Source organism: Siphateles boraxobius, unplaced genomic scaffold (genome assembly GCF_051911475.1).
Source record: "Siphateles boraxobius isolate OS27281-9 unplaced genomic scaffold, OSU_SipBor_1 22, whole genome shotgun sequence".
Classification (NCBI taxonomy): domain Eukaryota; kingdom Metazoa; phylum Chordata; class Actinopteri; order Cypriniformes; family Leuciscidae; genus Siphateles; species Siphateles boraxobius.
In genome coordinates this window covers 31208033-31229012 of record NW_027508833.1, presented here as the reverse complement: position 1 = coordinate 31229012, position 20980 = coordinate 31208033, and the positions used below count along the sequence as shown (strand labels likewise).

Genomic DNA, 20980 nt, shown 5'->3' with positions numbered 1-20980 from the left:
CACCCATCACCCATTTTTTCAATACCTGAAACGAATGAAGTCGCCTAAAGGCTGACAAAACTATAAGTTAAAGGGACATAGCTTTTTTTTTTTTTTTGGACTGTTTATATCAACACAAGCTGTATGCAATGAAGATACACACGCACAACCATTTTCTCTAACTTCCCTAACTCAACCTAGCATTGAACTTTGCTGAAACGGCAAAGTGCAATGTGAGTCATTTACATAAGGTAAACACTGACCGACACACTAATCGTCTAATTTTCTGGATGACTAGTCAACTAGTAAAAATGAGCAGTCTGATCTGATCTAATCTGATGCTAATGAAGGCAATCCAGTGACTTGATATCCTAACCGGGAGCTACGTTTAGATATGTGACAGGTCTAATAAAGCTCTATGACGCACCATGTGGTCAACAGCGTGATGAGCGGGAGTTATCAAGCCTGCATATGGACAAGCATCTGCAGATATGTGGAGTTCTGGCATTGAGATGCAGAGCTAGACTAGTTAGCTTACCGAATAGCGTTATCCATGCGGGACACGGTGAGGTAGGCTGCCAGGTTGGCTGTGTATGATGAACAGACAATAAGGGTGAATAGCCACCAGCTTCCCATTGCAACCCTGAGAGCCAATGAACTCATGAGGGATTCACCACCTGCAAACACAAGAAACAAGAGAAAAAACATTCTACAGGTTGTTTTCATCATTTCAACGAAATGCAAAAAGATACAAAGAATAGCCAGAATAGTCAATGGAGAAACATGCTTTTTTAGACAGCAGGTGCTAACAGGTTCAGGCTAAACCTTGACCCCTTTTCTATATCACTGAACCCCTCTGTGATTTTATCTCATTTCAGCCTTCCATTATTTTCTTCCTGCTGTTTTTGGCAGTGACACAGCACTGCAGCCATGTAATAAGATTCATTCTCCTATCACCCGTTTTCTCAGAAAAGCTCAACACCTTATAAGCCTGTGCAGAAATGTCAACACAATATTCCTCTCCAGCATACACAGCTTTGGAAATGTCATCACTGACACAGAGATGGTGAGAATAAAACTGCAAGGGAAAAAATCTGGAGCTATCAAGCTCAATGGAGCTCGTTAGGGGCTATACGTTTTCTTTTTGGTCTCGGAGCCAAATTATCTGAGATCAGAGAAGTTCTTTTAGGCCTAAAAGGATATCCACTGAGTCTGTAATTGGAAAGGTCAAGGGTTAAGTGGGCACCTATGCTCATTACAGGGTCGAGAGTACACCTGAAAAAAAAAAAACCTCTCCCAAGAAAAGAAGTGATTGTGCTTTTAAATGCCCAGACATAAAATGTGAATCTTTAAATCACTTTCTAGTGTTCTAAACATGAAGTTCTAAACATGTACAACCACATCAACATGCAACTTCAGTTTGTGGATTTCACAATAAAATTACAAATCTTCTTTCATTAATGATTAGCTGCATTCACAACATACCAGCAGGGGTTTAGGGCAAAGTAAAATATGTCAAAATGTAAAAGTTAGGGGTCTGTAAGATTTTTTCAGAAAAAACAACAAGGCAGAAAGCATTCTAATATGTAGATTTGATTATTTATTTTTTTGGTGCTCAAACTTGAATTTTATTATCAATGTTGAAAACAGCTTTAGTGCCTAATATTTTAGAGGAAAGCATGATAATTTTTTCAGGATCCTTTAACGAATATAAAGTCTCACTCCCACCCGCAAAAGTCCCCAGGGAAACATATATACATAGATTTTTTTCAGTATGTCTATGAAATTTCCATGAAATAGTTTTAAGTTATTCTAATCATTTTATTCTCCCACAACCCACACACACGAGTTCTTACCGACCACACCCGCAATCGCTCATCTAATCTTGTCCCGCGCCACACTCTGTTCCGTCGGGTCCCGTGGTAGTCTTTTGGGACTGCAGGTCTCTAGTTGGGGACCCTCTAAGAGCGCTGACACAATTTGAACACTGTAGCTCACTATATGGCTGTCCTTCATGAGTGGCAGTAAATGTTTTTTTAAGAAGGTGATACAAATGCAAGCCTATTTTCATAATCACTCGCCATGTGCATTTCATTATCAAATTATGGGTCCAGGGATAATAATTAGAAATTGGCAAAACAGCTGTTGAAAAAAACTGTAAATGACATTTAACAGCTGTTGTCAATTGCTTGCATCTTGGTCTCAGTTGCTACATCTGAAAGTGCAGAGACAACTTAGAGTCAGGCTGGTGTTGACAAGATACCCAGAGTATCCGGAACAAAAAAGTGCAGCCATTTTTTTAAACCTCAACCAAACCCAACTGGCAGCTTTAGACGTATACAGCTTTCAAAAGTGAATTGCAGAATTCCTATGGAATAATATATTTTGTCAAACAGTCAAAATGTGTGACTCTAGGGATTTTCTCTGGTGCTGTAAATTGTACTTAAACATTTGAAGAATTATATATTCTGCTGAAAAGATATTTTCTTTAAATAAATAACTTAAATTGCTGTACTAGCTGTGCTCAAGAATGTCTTGACGAGAATGTCAGCAACTGATTGAAAAATCCAGCTAAAGTGACTATTCAGCAATACCTCATCCCTCGTGTTCATGTGACGTGACCCAGCTCACCTTGCTGTACAAAGGCTCCATAGACGATCCAGATGGCACTTTGGAAGGACGTCGTGACAGAAGCAGGCTGGTGGGCCCCAGGAGGATTCTGGGAGCGGACAGACTGGACGCGTCGGAGCAGAAAGACCATGACACCCACCACAGGAATGGCAGCAGCAATGCAGGCCCACACTGCCAGGTCAAATGGTGCCAGCAAGGAGAAGATATTGAGTCTCTCTTCTGTTTTAGTCATCAGGATTCCCACAGAATAATCCAGATAGCGTTTACTGAAGTCCACCACGTTCTCTCGTTCCGGAGTGATGGTGATGGCTGAGATAGCCACATCTGCCCTCTAAAAATAATGCATTGAGAGTATGTTAAATATGTCGGAGATTAGGTGACAAATAACATAAATCTGGCAGTATAAGAAAGTAAATATGAATAAAGTGCAATGCCTTCACAACTATTAGCACTTATTAATATAAATATGCAGTTGTGTATAAAAATAAAAACACTATACATGAATATAACTTGAAACAGTCTTTATGTATGTGAATCACCTTTCCAATTAGCTCTCCAATCATTCCGTTCCAAGACCCATTGGCCTGAGGAGATCCATATTTGCCATCAGCCACCTGATACATTTCATACTTAAAGCCCAGAATTTTGGCCAGGGCGTCCAGAACATCTATGGAAAATCCCTTATATCTTTTGGGCTGACCTAGAATGTTTTCTGCCACCATTATGAAGGGCTCCTCCTGAAGAAAACAGAGACAATTAGGGTTTTATTTGAATAACTTATTTTTTTTTTTACACTTTGGTAATCTGATTCAGAACACAATTAAGCAGATATGAGAGGACACATATGCTTGTATTGTATTCACAATCACTACTGTTCAAAAGTTTGAGGTTGGTAAGATTTTGTTTAAAGTCTTGTATGCTCACCGAGGCTGTATTTATGTGATCTATAATACAGTTAAAAGCCTTAGTTTAAAAAAAAAATCTATTTTAATATGATGTTATTCCTGTAATGCAAAGCTGTATTTTTAAGCATCACTTCAGTCTTCAGTGTCAAATGATCATCCAGAAATCATTCAAAGATGCTGATTTGGTGGTTCTCGTTATTATGTTGTGCTGCTTAATAATTTCTTCAAGAGTCTTTGGTGCATAGAAAGTTCAAAAGAACAGCATTATTTTAAATATAAATCTTTTGTAGAATTACAAATGTCTTTACTGTCGCTTTTGATCAATTTAATAAATTCTTGCTGAACAAAAGTTTATATATATATATATATATATATATATATATATATATATATTTTTTTTTTTTAATAACCCCAAATTTTCAAACAGTCTCTCACTTTGTGTTTGATCTTATTCTCAGTATATACAAGAGGATTAATTTGTAGAGGTTTTCAAACAATGGCATTTCCGAGTCTTATTTGCTCACAATTCACATATCTCTCTCACAGCATCTTGACAGTAATGGACAGGTCTAAAAGCTGACATAGCATTATTTGGCGTTAGTGTCAGACAGATTTAGATTGAATCTTATCATTTATTCATTTGAAGGGGAAGCCAGAGAACAGTCTGTCTAATAGGTTTGGACATATTTCTACAAATAAAGATTTAATATTGACTGCGAACCTTATTTCTGTGGTGAATCCGTCTGTTCAGGTCGTGACTTGTGGTCAGATTGGCTCTCTGTCACATTCAAAGCATAGGCTGACGTGACACTTTTACCAGTGACAGATGGGACCCTTTGGTCTCAGGCTAATTTAAATGAAGTGTTTCAGCTGACCTATTACACCATAGCCAGGGAAGCGTGCAATGCCTCATCAGACAGAAATTACCTCTCTAAATTCACCTGGGCAATTTGCAGTAAGGCATATCGCCACCAAACAAAACTCACTGTTCGTGAAACTGGCCCTGTGCACTCAAATAAGGATGGATGAAATATCTGAGGCTCAAGATAGTGAACTGTAATTGTATTTAGGGAGAGCAAAACAGTGATAGACTGGAGAATAAATAAAGATCAAACCCCAAAGGAATCCCTGACGCTGTATTACTAAAGTACTGATGTCTGATGAGACAAAAAGACAAAAACCACAGCACAACTGTGTTGAAACATATGCTGTTTATGACAGGCATAAAAAAGATGTGATTGTGATCAATGATATCTCACAGCAACACATTTCCTGCCTTAAGTATACTGTGATATATCTTTCATAAAAGTATAGAAAGTTTCTTAGTCTTTTTGAACGATTCATTAAAATATTCAGATAATAAGAATCATGCGTTTATGAATGGAACTAATACACTTGTTGCAGTATATTATGTTTTTAATTCTCTAAAAATAACCAATTTAAAAGTAATTTGTTCATGAATTGGACTAGTCTGGTCCTGGTGTATGTTATTGCATGCAGCCTGATGGCAACTCCGGAAAAAAAGACGTGTTTTCTTTCAAACAGTTGTGCTGTGTTTTTTGTCTTTTGGTCTCATCATATATCATGAAATAAAAATATTTCTTTCTGTTCATGAATTGGACTAGTCTGGTCCTGGTGTATGTTATTGCATGCAGCCTGTGATGGCAGGAAAAAAAGTGTTTTCTTTCATGATACTCGTTTTTTTAATCTGTGATGACACTAAAATGACGATGGAATGCTTCTCTGCATTTCACATCATTTAGACATGTAGGACATGTTCTTGGAAAAACATTCCTACCATCCGATCATTACCTGCAGGGAGTTGACTGGAACAATCACTATCCTTGCTAGCCCTGGAATTACATTACTATCTAACAATCAGATGTAAGCTTAGGAATGGGGTTAGTGCCTTAAACAACATTCTTTCATTAATAATTCATTTAGGTAGAGGGAAAATTACAGCTTGAAAGGAATGTCACTCCAGAAACTAGTCCTACTTACAGAATAAAAATGATGTCATTCTTTTTATTTTACAGTGATTGTACAGTAACCTGACATCAGCAAGGCATTGACTGGACCTACAGGGAGCTTATTCAGATGCATTGAAATACACACCAGTAAGGTCACCACTTTCAGAGTAACCCCCTGCATGCCATGCTCAACCCGGTTCTCCCTCAGACTGCCGTTCAGCCCACGGTCAGAGTCCCACGTCGCCAGCTGGAAGACAGCGAGAGATTGAGATTGAGTTTTGATCAAGTTTGAGATGGCAGAAATGATTGCAAAGAAAAAAACTGGACAGTTGCTGAAAGCCAGGGATGACCTTACATGAGTTATTGTCCCCAAACACTTATTCGTCTATGATAGACCCCTGAAATTTGAGCAGAAATCAGCAGCTCTTTCAGGATTCATCACAGGGTTTTGGCTATTTGTGCTTTTGTCACACATCCAGGTGAAAATGGTCATATACGGTTGTCGCCTAGGCAACAGCTGTCACATTTTCCACTTCTCTACACAGACCCAAGCACACACATACACATATCTGCTCTTTGTCGATATGCTTTTACAGGCTGTTGATTAGATCCAATATCAGCACAGAAATCACTATAAAGCTAAAAACAATACTAAGAGGAACAATGAATCTTAATTTCAGAAGGCTTTCAACTGTGATGCTACTGCTAAATCAACATCTATCACAATAAAAATCTTAATTTGACATGTAAATGTACTGTAATATTCCTGATGGATTTACAAATGTTTAAAATAATAGTGGTAAAGTTTTAGGTAAGATTAGTTTTAGGTGTTTATTGCTGTAGTGCATATCATCCTGTGCAAGTCACAAAGTATGCAAATAGATATCAAAATAAAATAAAATAAACAATATGATGACATTATGATGATGTTGTTGGAGCCATAGCCTTGTGGGCACCTTTTTGACATGTGGCACACTTTCTCCTCTCCTACACTGTAAAAATTGCTATAAAAAAAAAAAAAAACGGGCAAATTTTGACAGTAACATGCTGTTTTCCATTAAAAAAAAGCAGAATATACCGTAGAAAAAAATGCATTCTGTGTGATATTTGTCGTTTTCGAGAAAGTAGCCTATAGGAACATACTGTAAATTAACAGTGCTCAAAGTCGACACTCAGCGGCTGTGTTCCAAATCACACCCTATACACTCATTCACTATTCCCTACAATTACATTCCCTAACATACATTTCTGTAAGAACTCTATTCCATTATCTCTATATTAATCCACGAACAAACACTATTTACAGCTTACAGGTATTATCTCTTCGGATTTCTTCACGGGGTGGGTCTATGGGCGTGTAAATGTATGGGCTTTTTCAGATCTTTAGATCTAATTTACATATGCACGAGCGAAAGGTGATAACAGAAAAACAAACGGAGAGCAGCAGCTTTCATTTCTGCTCTGATAGCTGGAAGACCACGCTGAACGCTGTGCTGTGAATGCTAAGAGAATGGTAAGAGAACCATTAGTATGGTTAGTATGATTTTCGTCTTCAAACCAAACTTGGGTCTTTAGTCAACAAAGTTTAAATCTCATCTGGCTAGCGTGCTTCCCATTATGTTTATGCATTATTTCAGTAGGCGGAGAGTATCTGGTCTTTTGTGGCTGACGCATTCAACCACATGAGCATGAAAACCACGAAAGCAATCCGGTCAAACTACCTTTTTCAACTACTCTGCAAGTGGTTGAAAGTGGACAGGCTTAAAATGTTTTAGACACCATTTACACCTGTATTTACACCTGTATTTAGCGCCATCCATATGTGATCCAATCGACGAAAACGCTTCTTAATACCATGTATAACAGGGCCTGAGTCACCACATTAGCAGGATATTAGCCATTTACTGAGCAAATGTGGAAATGACAAAAGGAAACTGCTTATATTCTCCCTCCATGAGCAATGACAGCACTTCTGAAAAACACAGTGCCTCACTTCAAGATGAAAGCCATGATGTATCTATCTTCATCATATTTCAACCCATTCATCATAATCCCAATATCCCACCAGATCCGTTCCGCCGTGACGGATTTGGCAGGCCATTGCACCAACATCTTGAAAAGAAGAATCTCTGACTCTGAAATCATCCTTGGCTCTTGTTTGGCCAGCATTTGACCCCCCCTCCCTAATGACACGTGTCATTTGTCTTTATACACAATACACAATCCCTCCCACAATAATAGCACCTACTTCATCCGGGATAGAGGATTCAGTTCAGAAAGATTTACGAGTAAGATATTTAAATTTTATATTATCAAATCAAGAAAAAGAAAGAAAGAAAGAAAAACAAAGATATAATAACATGCTAGGATTTTGAAATCACGCAGTGCTTATTTTATTAAATAATTTGAGCATTTTCTCTTTGTTTAGTGGGGATTTTTCTGTGTCTCTTACTACAGGTTAAACCCATAGGTTGTGATAAGAGTCTTTATGAGAGGTTCATTTGAATAATTTACACAAAACGCTTTCTTTATTCAGGAACAAACCTGTAAACAAAATAATATAAACAAAAACAATAAACAATAAACAATAAACAAAAAGTGAATATCTTTACGAGTGAGCCATTGAATCACTCACTCAAGCGATTCATTAAAAAACACTGAATCATTCAGGAATGAAACAAGGGAATGTATTTATGAGTGAGTCATTTGAATCATTCACCCAAGTGATTCATTGGAAAATGTCACTGATTCATTTAATCATTCATATAGGTGATTCGTTCAAACACTTTCAGGAATGAAACTGCTATAATACATGCAACAGTGATTCAACTTTGGAACTTTGTCTATTTTTGCTCCATCAATAAGAAAAAGTAATTGGTACTATTGTGTCTAAAATGTAAGTTACTTAATGTTAACTTCTTGTCTATTGAACTGTTGTGAAAAAACAATATCATATTCGCAATCGTGCGTCTGGTCTCACTGGCCTCATCTCTGCCAATTTGGCTCCACGGTGTGGGATTATGAAAGTTTTCTTTGTTTTTTTAAATTGAAGATATTTTGCCAGACTATTGAGATTGATTTTTGAATTGAGTATGTTGTATTCTTTGGACTGAAGTTGAATCAGAATGATAGCTGTTCAGCTGATTTCAGAGAGATGTAAATATGAGATCTCTTCTGCCATACACACTTGAGGTGAAATAATTCCTCCATCTTCTCTCTCTGCTCTGTTTTCCCAGGTGAAGCTGACAGTGTTTTTTCTTCTTTATTTCCTATTTTTCCCACACATTTTTCTCTTTTAGTTTTTGCCTGTGTTTCTAAATAGTTAATAAGGTGATTGTTGACAGAGATGAGAGCGCAATGTGGCTTGTCCTAGGGCTGTAGTCAAGACCACCTTTGTCGAGTCCAAGACAAGTCCAAGACCAGGACTAGTTGAGTCCAAGACAAGACCAAGACCAAAGAGGTTCGAGTCCAAGACAAGACCGAGTCCAAAAAGGTTCGAGGCCGAGTCAAGACCGAGTCCAGGACAGGGAAAAAAAAAGTCTTGTGCAAGACATTATCAAGACAATCATTTTGGGTTATTATTTGATCTATTATATGTATATATATATTATATGTATATAATATATATATAATATATAATATATATAATATAATATATATATGTATATATATTATATCTATTATATGTATATATATTATTATATGATCTAAAAGCAAAAACAGAGTCACAACACCCAGGATTTTTAAGTATAGACATTCCCCTTGATATCATATAATCTTCTAATCTAAAGAAAACAGAATGATGACATATGGTGAATACCTCATAATAGCAGTGTATGGTGTTATGTGCTCGTGAGCATGTCTTACACGCTCATAACTGTTGACTAAAAAATAACGCCATAGCAGTGTTTCACTGTTGATCTGAAAGACGCATACATTCACATTCAGATAGCCCCCCATCACAGGTCATTCTTGAGATACCCCTTCGAGGGGCAGGCTTATCAATACACAGTTCTGCCGTTCGGTCTGTCCCTAGCACCCCCGTACATTTACGAAGTGCATGGACGCGGCACTTTCTCCCCTGAGACTCCGGGGAGTGCGCATGTGGAATTATATCTCGATGACTGGCTGGTTCTGGCGCAATCGCGGCTCACACCAGAGCAAATAAACGGCGCGCATATAAATGGCTTTTATGTGTGCTTACTGGGAACATAATAAAGACACCTGGACTCGGTCGAGACCAAAAGCTGTATTTGGAAAGACCAGTGGCCGAGACCGAACCAAGTCCGAGTCCGAATACCAGCGAGTCCGAGATCATAGAAAAACGGTCTCGAGTCCTGACTCGAGTCCAAGACCGGACTTGAGTACTACAGCCCTAGCTTGTCCACTGGAGATGTTCTGTCAGTGAACACATGAAAGCCAGATCTATCCCCCAGCACAAAAGAGGTCCTTATCATCTGCGTGTAGTGTGTGTAGAATCACACTTACTAAAATTCAGTGTCACGTGTCTCTTAATGGAACAGTTACCCCCAAAATGAGGTTTCTGTCATTTTTTATTCACTCTCATGTTGTTTATAACCTGCATGGCATGACGTGAGAAATTTTGTAGAATTTTGGCTAATATAAGAATGACACCAAGGTGAGAAAACAAAATAACTGTAATTTTTAAGTTAACTATTAATTAATTAGAGCAGCAAATAACCAAAATAGATGAGTAGTGTCACAGTACCCAGTATTTACTTTGACAGAAAGCCCATTAACAGTTACAAAACCCCTCAAATAGTAGTGATTCACCAATATGAATGAAGCTTCCTGTTTACAGACGCCAATCGGAAGTCAGGGCTTCAGTAGTCCTTTTTTCAGTATTTACATAATACATCTCTGACAGTCTTTTGTCTTTGCAGAGTGTTGTGTCGGCCACTTTGTACTGGCAGACGCTGAGCTGGTTTGTGCTGTTTTCTAGCTTCTCGTTCTTTTCATCTCTTGTTCCTGATATTAGTGCTACAAGCCAAACAGAATCTCGCCTGTGAAGACATGAACATATTGTCAAGACTAAAGGTCTGTGCGGCAGGAGTTCACAGCTTTTATTGTTTGTAACTTGGATAGCTGATGTCTCTACTTGAGAGCACATAGGGAAAAGAGGCAGAGGAACAAAGAGACAGAGAGAGAGAGAGGATTACACACAAACAATACCGTAGGAAACAGTATGAGAGACAGAGGCGTGCAGAGCAAGAGAGAGGGAGAGAGAGAGAGAAAGAGAGAGGTGTTCTTAAGGTGCAAATATGATTCTGACATTTCTTTTCGTATTGTGAAGCAATTGACTTTTTATGATTCAGTATGCTACTGTTTCTGTGATTGGTAAGTGAAAGAGAGAGAGAGAGAGAGAGAGAGAGAGAGAGAGAGAGAGAGAGAGAGAGAGAGAGAGAGAGAGAGAGAGAGAGAGAGAGGATGTCTTTTGGCCTTTTTATTGAGTCTGTGAGAGAAACTCATTACTATTCATCAAATCAAATGAGACTCTCATGAGTGATAAATTCGCCTCTTCTCTGCATTATCACACTTTCAAAATACTCACATCACAAATGTGATGCTTTTTATACAACTCACTGAGCCAATTTGAACAGATTATGATGTATATATATTATTGTTTGAAATATTTAAATTCGTACTATTCTTCACCATTTACTACGAGATCTATTTAAACTGAAACTGTATCAGCAGCTTTTTGTCAATATAGATATAAAGAACGTCCTCGGGTTATGACTGTAACCCTTGTTCCCTGAGAAAGGGAACGAGGACTGCGTCGATTGACACTTTTGGGGAACGCCCCTCAGCGTAGCGCCTCTGAAGTATGAATGAAACTAAGCCAATCTCTGATTGGTGTTGCGTCATGACGTAATGTGTGACGGCATACAAGCGGAAGCTATAAAGGACGCCGGCACACATGAGATGTCAGCTTCTGTGATGAAGCAAGCGCTCCCAGGCAGGGGAAGGCGTGGCGAAGGGACGCAGTCCTCGTTCCCTTTATCAGGGAACAAGGGTTACAATCGTAACCCGAGGACGTTCCCTTTCGAGGGAACTCGGACTGCGTCGATTGACACTTTGGGGGAACGAGTACCCACTATGCCACAACGCGCCCTGCCTGTCCTAGTGTGAAGCTGCTCACAGGCACACATAGGACGAGAGCACGAGAGTGCCAGGTGTTGACGGAATGTCCAGGCTATAGAACCTAATAATGGTATGAGGGGTGGCCCATCCAGCTGCATCGCAGACTTCCTGGATCGGGGCCCCCGCGAGAAGGGCTCTAGAGGACGCAATGCCTCTGGTTGAATGAGCCCTCACGGCCAAAGGTGAAGGCAAACTGCGCACATGGTAGGCCAAAGAAATAGCATGGACAATCCAGTTGCTGAGGGTCTGTTTGGAGGCGGGAAGACCCTTCTTGGGCGACCCGAAACACACCAGCAACTGGTCCGACTTCCGCCATGAAGAGGACCTCTGAATATAGACTTTTAGAGCTCTGACAGGACAGAGCAGATGAAGTCTCTCCTCATGCGCCGTCACGTGAGGTGGAAGATGAAAGGCCTCGGCCAGCCCTTCGAGAACCACTGCCAGGTCCGATGTGGGAACCCTGGACGAGCCGCAGGTCTCATCCTCCAGGCCCCATGGAGGAAACGTACGACTCTGTCTCCCAAGAGGTCCATCACCCAGTGGAGCGTGGAAAGCCGCAATGGCAGCCACATACACCTTGAGTGTGGACGGGGTAAGACCAGCTGAAAAACGATCTTGGAGGATCTCCAGAACTGAAGCCACTGGGCAGTTAACTGGATCCACCTCACGCTCTCTACACCAGTTGGTAAAGACATTCCACTTTAAGCTGTACAATTTCCTTGTGGAGGGAGCTCTGGAGCTGAGTATGGTCTCCACTACTCCAGCTGATAGGCCGGCCTCTAGGTACTGTGCCCCCTCAGGGGCCAGACCCACAGTTTCCATAACTTGGGCCGAGGGTGAAACATTGAGCCCTCTGCCTGTGACAGCAGGTCCCTCCTGAGGGGAATCTCCCACGGAGGGCCGTCTAGGAGCGATACAATGTCTGAGAACCATAGACTGATCCCGTCGCGACGGACCTTCTCTAGAACTCCCGGGAGCAGAGCGTTCGGGGGAAATGAATACAGATGCAGCCTCGGCCACGTCTGCACCATGGCATCCAACCCCAGCGGGCTGGATGAGTGAGGGAAAACCACGGTGGACAGTGGGTCGTCTCTCGAGACGCAAATAGGTCCACTTACAGTGGGCCGAACCTCTGAGATATTGACTCCACCACCTCGGGGTGGAGTCTCCATTCCCCTGGCCTCAGCCCCTGTCTCGACAGGATGTCTGCTCCCTGATTTTGACTCCCTGGGATGTATGTTGCTCTTAGAGATAACAGCTTCCCCTGGGACCACAGGAGGATCTGATGCGCCAGTCTGCATAGAGGGCGAAACCTCAGACCCCCCTGATGGTTTAAATAGGCCACAACCGACATATTGTCTGACCTCACAAGGACATGATGACCTTTGAGGTCCAGCAGGAAGCTCATCAGAGCTCGGAGCACCGCCAACATCTCCAGGCAGTTTATGTGCCAGGAGGAATGATGGTCCTGCCATAGGCCTGTCGTAAAGCGGCCGTCCATGACCGCGCCCCAGCCCGTGAGGGAGGCGTCTGTCGAAACGGTTTTCCGGCGACAAGACGCTCCCAACACTGGACCTTGGGACAGAAACCAAGCTTTTTTCCACATAGATAGGGAACGAAGGCATCTGCGCGTAACCCTGATCATGCGGAAAGGGTCCCCCCTCGGGGAGAACCCCTTGGTTTTCAACCACCACTGGAGGGCCCTCATGTGCAGCAGGCCAAATGGAATAATGTTGGACGCTGCTGCCATGAGCCCCAACACTCTTTGAAAATGTTTCACAGTAATGGCTTGGCCTAGCTTTATCCTGGACACTGTGGCCAGAATGGACTCGATTGGTGGAGGAGACAATCATGCCCGCATCGTGACCGAGTCCCAGACCACTCCCAGGAACGTGGTTCTCTGGGCTGGTGTCAACACGCTCTTTTTCGCGTTGAGTCTCAAACGAAAACGATTCTCGATGGGCTGACGCGATTGCTGCCTGGCCGCAAGCCTGTGGGGCAGACAGAGCAGCGTGCAGCTGGAAACCGATGTGTCCCGAAGCGCACTTAAAGGCGGGATAGAGACATCGACTTCCTGAGGGCTCCCCTGAGGGGAGGCTCTTTCGGTTTCGTTCTCGACACTGAGGGCTCCGTGGAAGAGCAATTCTCGCTCGTCCCTCCACGGGGGGGATAGCCCTGTTATTTTTGTCTCGTTTTCGGACCGGCAGGGGATAATCGAAAAACGATTTTTGATGTGCAGAAGGAACACTGCATGGCCGCAAGCCTGCGTTCGCTGCTTATCATTTTAATTCCTCAGAAATAAATGTAGCCATAAACACTGTACATGTGAAACACGGTCTGAATGGTAGGCTGAATTAAAATATCTAACTTCCGATATTCAAAAGTCAGAAATATTTCATCATTTTAATTTCTTAAAATTAAATGCAGCCATAATTACCAGACAATACTGTTTTGTGTTAGGCTATCTCGTAATCCACACACTGCCTCGGCAATGCGAGATTCGAGTCGTTCACAATATATTTGGCTTCCAACCCAAGAAGAAAGTCAACAGGTGCGAGGCTGAAACATCCGACAGCGCACGGATATGCGCGTCGAGATATTTCTCAATGAACACAGCCAGCACCCTCGGGAGCGACTGTTCATGCCTCGCACACACACAGAATCTTTATTGCAAAGTAGAGACGTAATCTACGCGTTGCCTCGGCAAACGCAAGATCTGAGCAACTAGATTCTGTATTGCAATGTAGACCTTTGATCTACGTGCTGCCTTGACAAATGCGAGATCCAAGTCACAGAATCTTATTGCAGAGTAGACCCGTAATCAACGCGCTGCCTCGGCAAATGCGAGATCCGAGCCACTATAGATTCTATATTGCAACAGACCCATTTGCCAGCCCCATGAAGAGCGTTGCCGCGCCGTCTCAGCAGACGCTAACTAACTTTGTGCCATTCCTGCCAATGGCCTGTGACTTAAGAAGATTTACTGGCCATAAATATATTTTTTTACCAGCCATGAAAATGTTTGTGCAAAAACAGGCAGTTATGACATCAACATTTTAGATACCAGTGAAAATTTACAATTTTCAGGTACAGAAATGTAATAAAGCAATCAAATGTAAAACAACACTGCATAGTCTTCACTGCAGGGGCGGATTGGCCATCGGGAATACCGGGAACAATCCCAAACGGCCGGTCCATTTCAGGCCGAAGACCGGCCGGTGGTCAAACAGTTTTTTTTGGTTTTTTTTAATGATACGCGACCGGCCTAACCGGTCACTCAGCTCCAGCGGAACAAGGTGTGTTTGTGTGTGTGTTTCAGACCGGGCCAAGCCAATACTTTCAATCTGAGGAGGGATACGAGCGGCCCCTCCCAACTTGGACTGATCCTCGTTTTTCCTGACATCCGATTGGCTCAAACTAGGCGCCGATCAAAGGAGTTTACTTTTGGTCATGTTTGGCGGGTTTGTGTGTGAATGCAACAGAGACGGACGGTAAAAATGGTGAAAAGAAGGAAAGAAGAGAAAGAAATGGGTGGGGCCGAAAAAATAAGAATTAGAAAGAAAAAAAAATTGGCACAAGAGGCAGCTAAATGCTACATTCATATTGATGAGGAGGGAGAGAAGGATGAGGAGGAGGAGAAGGGGGAGGAAGGAAAGCAGCAAGAGAAAGAAGAGCAGGAGGATGAGGAGAATGGAACCAGTACAAAAACAGTGACAGGTACAGGGGCAGTGTGCAGGGCTGGGTTGCCAATCATATAAGGCATATCAATCAATCAATCAAAGCTTGATTAAGGACACACACACACAACAAAATAGAAAAATACAGAACAATATTACATATTTACATGATCAAATGCCATAGTTCCACATACTAGATAATAACCTGACTGAAGATTAGGTTTTCCTGACCTGATTGTGTTTAGTGCAGTGGTGACCTGCTTAGTCAGGTGTCATCCTAAAATTTCTTGAATGTCTTCAGTGTAATCTGATTCTCTTTATACAATAAAAACACAATTAGAATTAAAATAACTGCAAAAAAATACTTCTGCTCATGCGCCAAGGTCACTCGCATAAAAGGCCTCTCCATCTTAAAGTCCCGGGATTAATTTCAGTCACAGTACGTCCCTGCTTCACTGTATAACTTAAACATAGTTTAATCCTTATTAAGTTAAAAAAAGTTGTTCAGTCAAGAGCAGTGAGTGATTTTTCTTTGTGTTTTGTTGTTTTATTAACATTAAGGACACAGACTGCAGCAGGTATACATTAGGCTGATGTCACTTTAAGATCTAATGCATGGATCCAATATACTGACACACATGCGTTTTCTTTCTTAACAGTTTATGTTCACTTAAGACACAACTGACCGTATTTATGTGGATACTCATCAGTAAGATTTAATGCTGCTGAGATGCAGATGTCTAGGTGTGCGCTTCGGATGTTTGAGCACAGAAAACTCCCCACACAGCGAGTAACGAATTTAGTTCCCTTCCACGTTGTCTTGCGCTTGAATATTTTAATTGCCAAGGCTAAAACCCTTGTTACGATGCAGCACTGGCCCGTCAACTGTCCCGAGCGTCGTTCAGATTTGTTTACGTTTATGTTCTCACAACAATGCATTAATAGAATTTAGGCATGCCACAATTCTCAATATAATATTGAGAATTGATAACTCTAAAGTTAGGGGGCGCGCTGCGCGTGCACGGCTTAATTATCATTTCACACTTTAACATGGCGAGCGGCGGTGAAGTGAGGCTACAATACAAGGAAGCGCCGGCTTCTTTCAAATCCGTGGTGTGGGGACACTTCGGTTTTGGCGTTGAGTATAATGTTCAATTTACAACAACACCTCTGTGTCCCAGGAACCTCTGTTGCGAGTGAGAGGGTTTCTCCACTGCCGGGGATATTGTAAGTGCAAAACGCTCTTGCCTTGCTGCAGAGAATGTTGACAAGCTTATCTTTTTACAGAAGAACCTCAAAATACAGGAATAGGCTAGATAGCTGACCTAAGTAAAAATGCACTTTACATTCTGAATGAAGGATACTGTACTGGAGTACTGTTATGTTTAATTAAGATGGTTTATTTATGTTTACTGAAGTGCAAGTATGTTTATTTGAAATGGTCAATTTATGTTTACCAACTTCACATGTATGTTTATTTTAAAAATTTAGGAATTTATGTGTTCCCCAGTTTGTACATGCTACCAGCAGCTGTGAAATGTCAGTGTTAATTTTATATTATACAATACACTAGAGGAACTAGTGGATTTTTCTTAGCTTGTAAGTAAAATAAAGGAGTTTTGCAATAAATCGTTTTTATTTTTTTCTCCTTAATCTCTTACTGTACCTATTGCCTAAGCATAGAATAACAAAACAACACTCTTATGTATCAAGCCATCAGAACCGAACCAAAAACAGTGGTTAAAAAACCGAGGTATGTATTGAACCGTGGGCTAACTGTATTGTTGCATCCCTACTAGAATTCATAAAAACTTTACCGGACAACAGGCGATTAATATATTCTGTTTCAAATATTCGCCAACAACAATTTTTATCGCATTCGGGCACTTAGCGAGTTTAAAAACTTTTAGTTTTAGGCCCTGCATTAGCTATTTCAGGTAAACTATGAACAGTATATCACAAGCTTTTAAATATGGTATTGTGGAGCTGTACTTCTGTCAGTAAATTATGAACAGACTGAACAATACAACTACAAAAAACACCCTGGCGGGAAGGACATTGAGTAGACAGTTTGAAAAGAGAGAAAAATAATGATTATACTGCATATATGCACATGTTAGAAAAATAAAGAACTTTTCAGATTTTGCCCTGCTTTTTCTCACAATAAAGTATGAGCGTCCTCTGAGACCTGTGAGGTCAGCTGTATGCCTCTTTTCACAAGATGCCCACAGAGGTAGACAGAGACTCATTAAGACTCATATCTTTCACAGAGGAGCGGAAGCATAAAAGGAGGAGCGACGATCGTGAAGATCAAAACTGGACTTGTGTTGTGTCTTGTTGTTGTGTGGCTGCTGTCATTTACTTTCGTTTTGTATTTGTTTTATTTTATGTCATTAAAGTCTTTGAATGTTCGCCGGTTCCCGCCTCCTTCTTCCCATAACATCTAAAATGAGTTACACAGTGCCTGCCTAGTCTGACTTGCTATTTGTTTGGTCTTTCCATCTCTCACTCCCTTCACTTTCTTGTTTATTAAGATCACAAGTTGTTGAATGAATCTAGTTCACTAAAAATGACCTGCCCACAGGTGTCTCACACTGTCATTCTAATGCATCAGAACTGAACTAATCCATCTCACATTACTGCCAATATGACACCACTAAACTATTAATTTAAAGGTATTAATTCAGTGGCTTGTCAAGTTTGTCAACCATTCAGAGGTTTCTCTTCTCATCACCTGCTCCCCACATGGAGTTGATGGGCTGATCTGCTCTGAGCGAGACTGGGAGCAGATCCATCTTGTATAAGATGCTAGGTTTCCCATTCTGGATTACACTGTATGAGACAATTTAATGAAAAGAGAAGATTAAAAGAAAGTGAGCGGGGGAGACGGGGAATGACAGATGGTATTGGTGAGAATGAGAGAAAGAGAGAGAGAGAGAGAGAGAGAGAGAGAGAGAGGGAGAGAGAGAGAGAGAGAGAGAGAGAGAGAGAGAGAGAGAGAGAGAGAGAGAAGAAAGAGAGAGAGAGAGAGAGAGAGAGAGAGAGAGAGAGAGAGAGAGAGAGAGAGAGAGAGAGAGAGAGAGAGAGAGAGAGAGAGAGAGAGAGAGAGAGAATAGCATCTCCATCTTCATTATGGAGGTTGATTCCTCTTGACATCTGTCTGAAAGATAACCTGCTCATTCCAAACATCCAGTATACTAGACACATTTCCTTGCTCTATAGCAGGGCTGTAACCACCATAGGCTACCCCCAATAATTGGAAATGGCCAAATTGTCCCCCCAATATATGATATTTCTTAATACTGCTCTTCATTATGCACTGCTCTGTTGACAGAAAGTTTAAAAAGTAAAATTTTTAGGCCATTCAGCCACGCCAGTCTAACAACACTCGTCAATGTCATAATGATGGACAATCAGATCAAAGAGGGCGGGACTTAAAGGGGTCATCGGAAGCCCTTTTTCCACAAATTGGTATCATTCTTTTGGGTCTTCATGTAAAGTTTGTAACATACTTTGGTTCAAATTCCTCAATGGTTGTGTAAAACAACACCCTTTATACCTCCTCAAAAACCCTTTTGTTCACCCCACCCCTCTCTTCCGTGGGGCATGTCGACACAAGACACATAAAGTGCTAACTTGGCAGACAGTATACAAATGGCTGAGGGCGGAAACATGCTAATAGGGGACAGTTCGTCAGTTGGTCGTGGGTGCAGCATGAGCAATATGACATCATATTTCTCAGAAAATCCAAATGGCTTGATTATTGAGAGTGTTTAGGCTTTTTGAGGATAAAAAAATGGAGCGGATGGATATTTTTTATTTTATGGTGGTTGTGTCCACACACTGCAAAGTTAAAGATAAAAGTGAATTTTGCATCCGATGACCCCTTTAACGTTCACTGAAGATGAGTGTGAATTCCAACGCAACGCTTTTAGTTTTTTAAAGTGAAAGAGTGCATTCGTGATAAGATATATAAGTAGCTAAACATTTAATATGAACTGTTTTACGATGGATGTTTAACTAAAGTAAACAGTAACATACAGTGATGCAAACTACTCAACTTTTTTATTTTAATTTCACCATTTTGAATCGAAAATATGCTATAATGTGATGAGACAAGAAATGTTTTTTTTTACATGTTTGACATATTAGACATACAAACAAGAGTTAAATATTATTTGCAAAGAGTTTAAATGGATTACTTCACAACACTTCACAATAATCCACAATAATTGGATCTGGAACTTCTTTCACCATTCTTATTTCTCCTTTTTTCCCTTAAATCCCATTTAATCCCTTAATTATTTAATTTCTTTAAATAAAAATACCCCCCCCCCCATCTAAAAAAAAATAGTCAACATAAAAATACTGCAAATAAAATGACCCTTAATAAAAATGAGAAAATATTTATATTAATTTAATTCACATTGTTCATTAGTTTTCCTACTACATCAGTGACTAATTCTGTTATTAATTATTCTATTAATATTTTCTCTTAAATGTGCTATGACGTTTTTTATCTGACAACAATTTTTTTTTTCAATAACTGAATATTAAATAATTTTAAATATTATTATATTTTTGAACAGTGGATATTATGAATGATTGAATGAATGTATGGATGAATTTAAAATGCAGCAAGAACAGTTTTCACAATTAAACATTCTGTAAAAATTCCCATCTTGGGACTAACTAACTAACTAACTAACTAACTAACTAACTAACTAACTAACTAACTAACTAACTAACTAACTAACTAACTAATTAACTAACTAAATAAATAGAGGCATGGAGAGGAGAGAGTGGAAAGATTACAGCAGGAAGAGTATCATGTGATATGCAGAGTGCCTCTATACGGCTTCAGAGAGCCTTGGTGAGGAGACATCATTTTAAGAAGAGATCAGAGCACAATAATGCATATTCATGCTGATGGGCAGCAGGACATGTATGTTTATTAGCTGTCAATGTAACGGACAGTAGGGGTGCTACAGTGTGTGTGTGTGTGTGTGTGTGTGTGTGTGTGTGTGTGTGTGTGTGTGTGTGTGTGTGTGCGCGTGTGTGTGTGTGTGTGTGTGTGTGTGTGTGTGTGTGTGTGTGTGTGTGTGTGTGTGTGTGTGTGTCTTTGTGTGTGTGTGTGAAGTCATTAGCTCTCTGTGTTTCTTGCCAGAGGGAATGGTCGGTGTTCAACACACACACACACTAATATTCAGGCAACAAGATTGAGATTGTTTGGTGTGTGATAGACCCGGCAGCCCTGCAACTGAAGCACAGCCATGTTGTAAAGCACTTCCACTGCCCTGCGAGCATGTGCGTATGAGTGCTTGTGCATAAAATAGAGAGATGAAAGAGAACTAGAGACAGAGAGAGAGGAAAGTGACAGATTCATCAGCACTGATGGGTACATTTTGATTGTGTGTGTTGATGTTTGTGTGTTATTATGAGATTTAATGAACTCTGAGCTATTTGTCTGTGTTTGTGTAAAAGAATTTTGGCCATGTTCCATATCAGTGTCTTCAGTTCCAAAACACAGCAGGACCCATCATTCTGTCGCTCTTATTCTCTGTCCAACTGTCTGTCTCGCTTATCTCGCTTTCAGTCCACTTAGCTTCTCCTCTCATATATATTCAGTTTCAGTTGTCTCTGTTCTTTCCCA

The 20980-nt window shown here is 40.6% G+C and overlaps 1 protein-coding gene across 3 annotated transcripts in view; it reads right to left on the bottom strand.

The window, feature by feature from the left end:
- Positions 1-20980, bottom strand: part of grid1a (glutamate receptor, ionotropic, delta 1a) — a 373012-nt gene that overhangs the window by 19705 nt on the left and 332327 nt on the right. For all 3 annotated transcript variants that reach the window (XM_077239644.1, XM_077239645.1, XM_077239646.1), the window contains exons 9-12: positions 5631-5732; positions 3150-3347; positions 2611-2941; positions 518-656 (exon numbers count right to left, since the gene is read on the bottom strand). In XM_077239644.1, coding sequence (XP_077095759.1) covers positions 518-656; positions 2611-2941; positions 3150-3347; positions 5631-5732 — 770 coding nt within the window. The remainder of the gene's footprint in view (positions 1-517; positions 657-2610; positions 2942-3149; positions 3348-5630; positions 5733-20980) is intronic.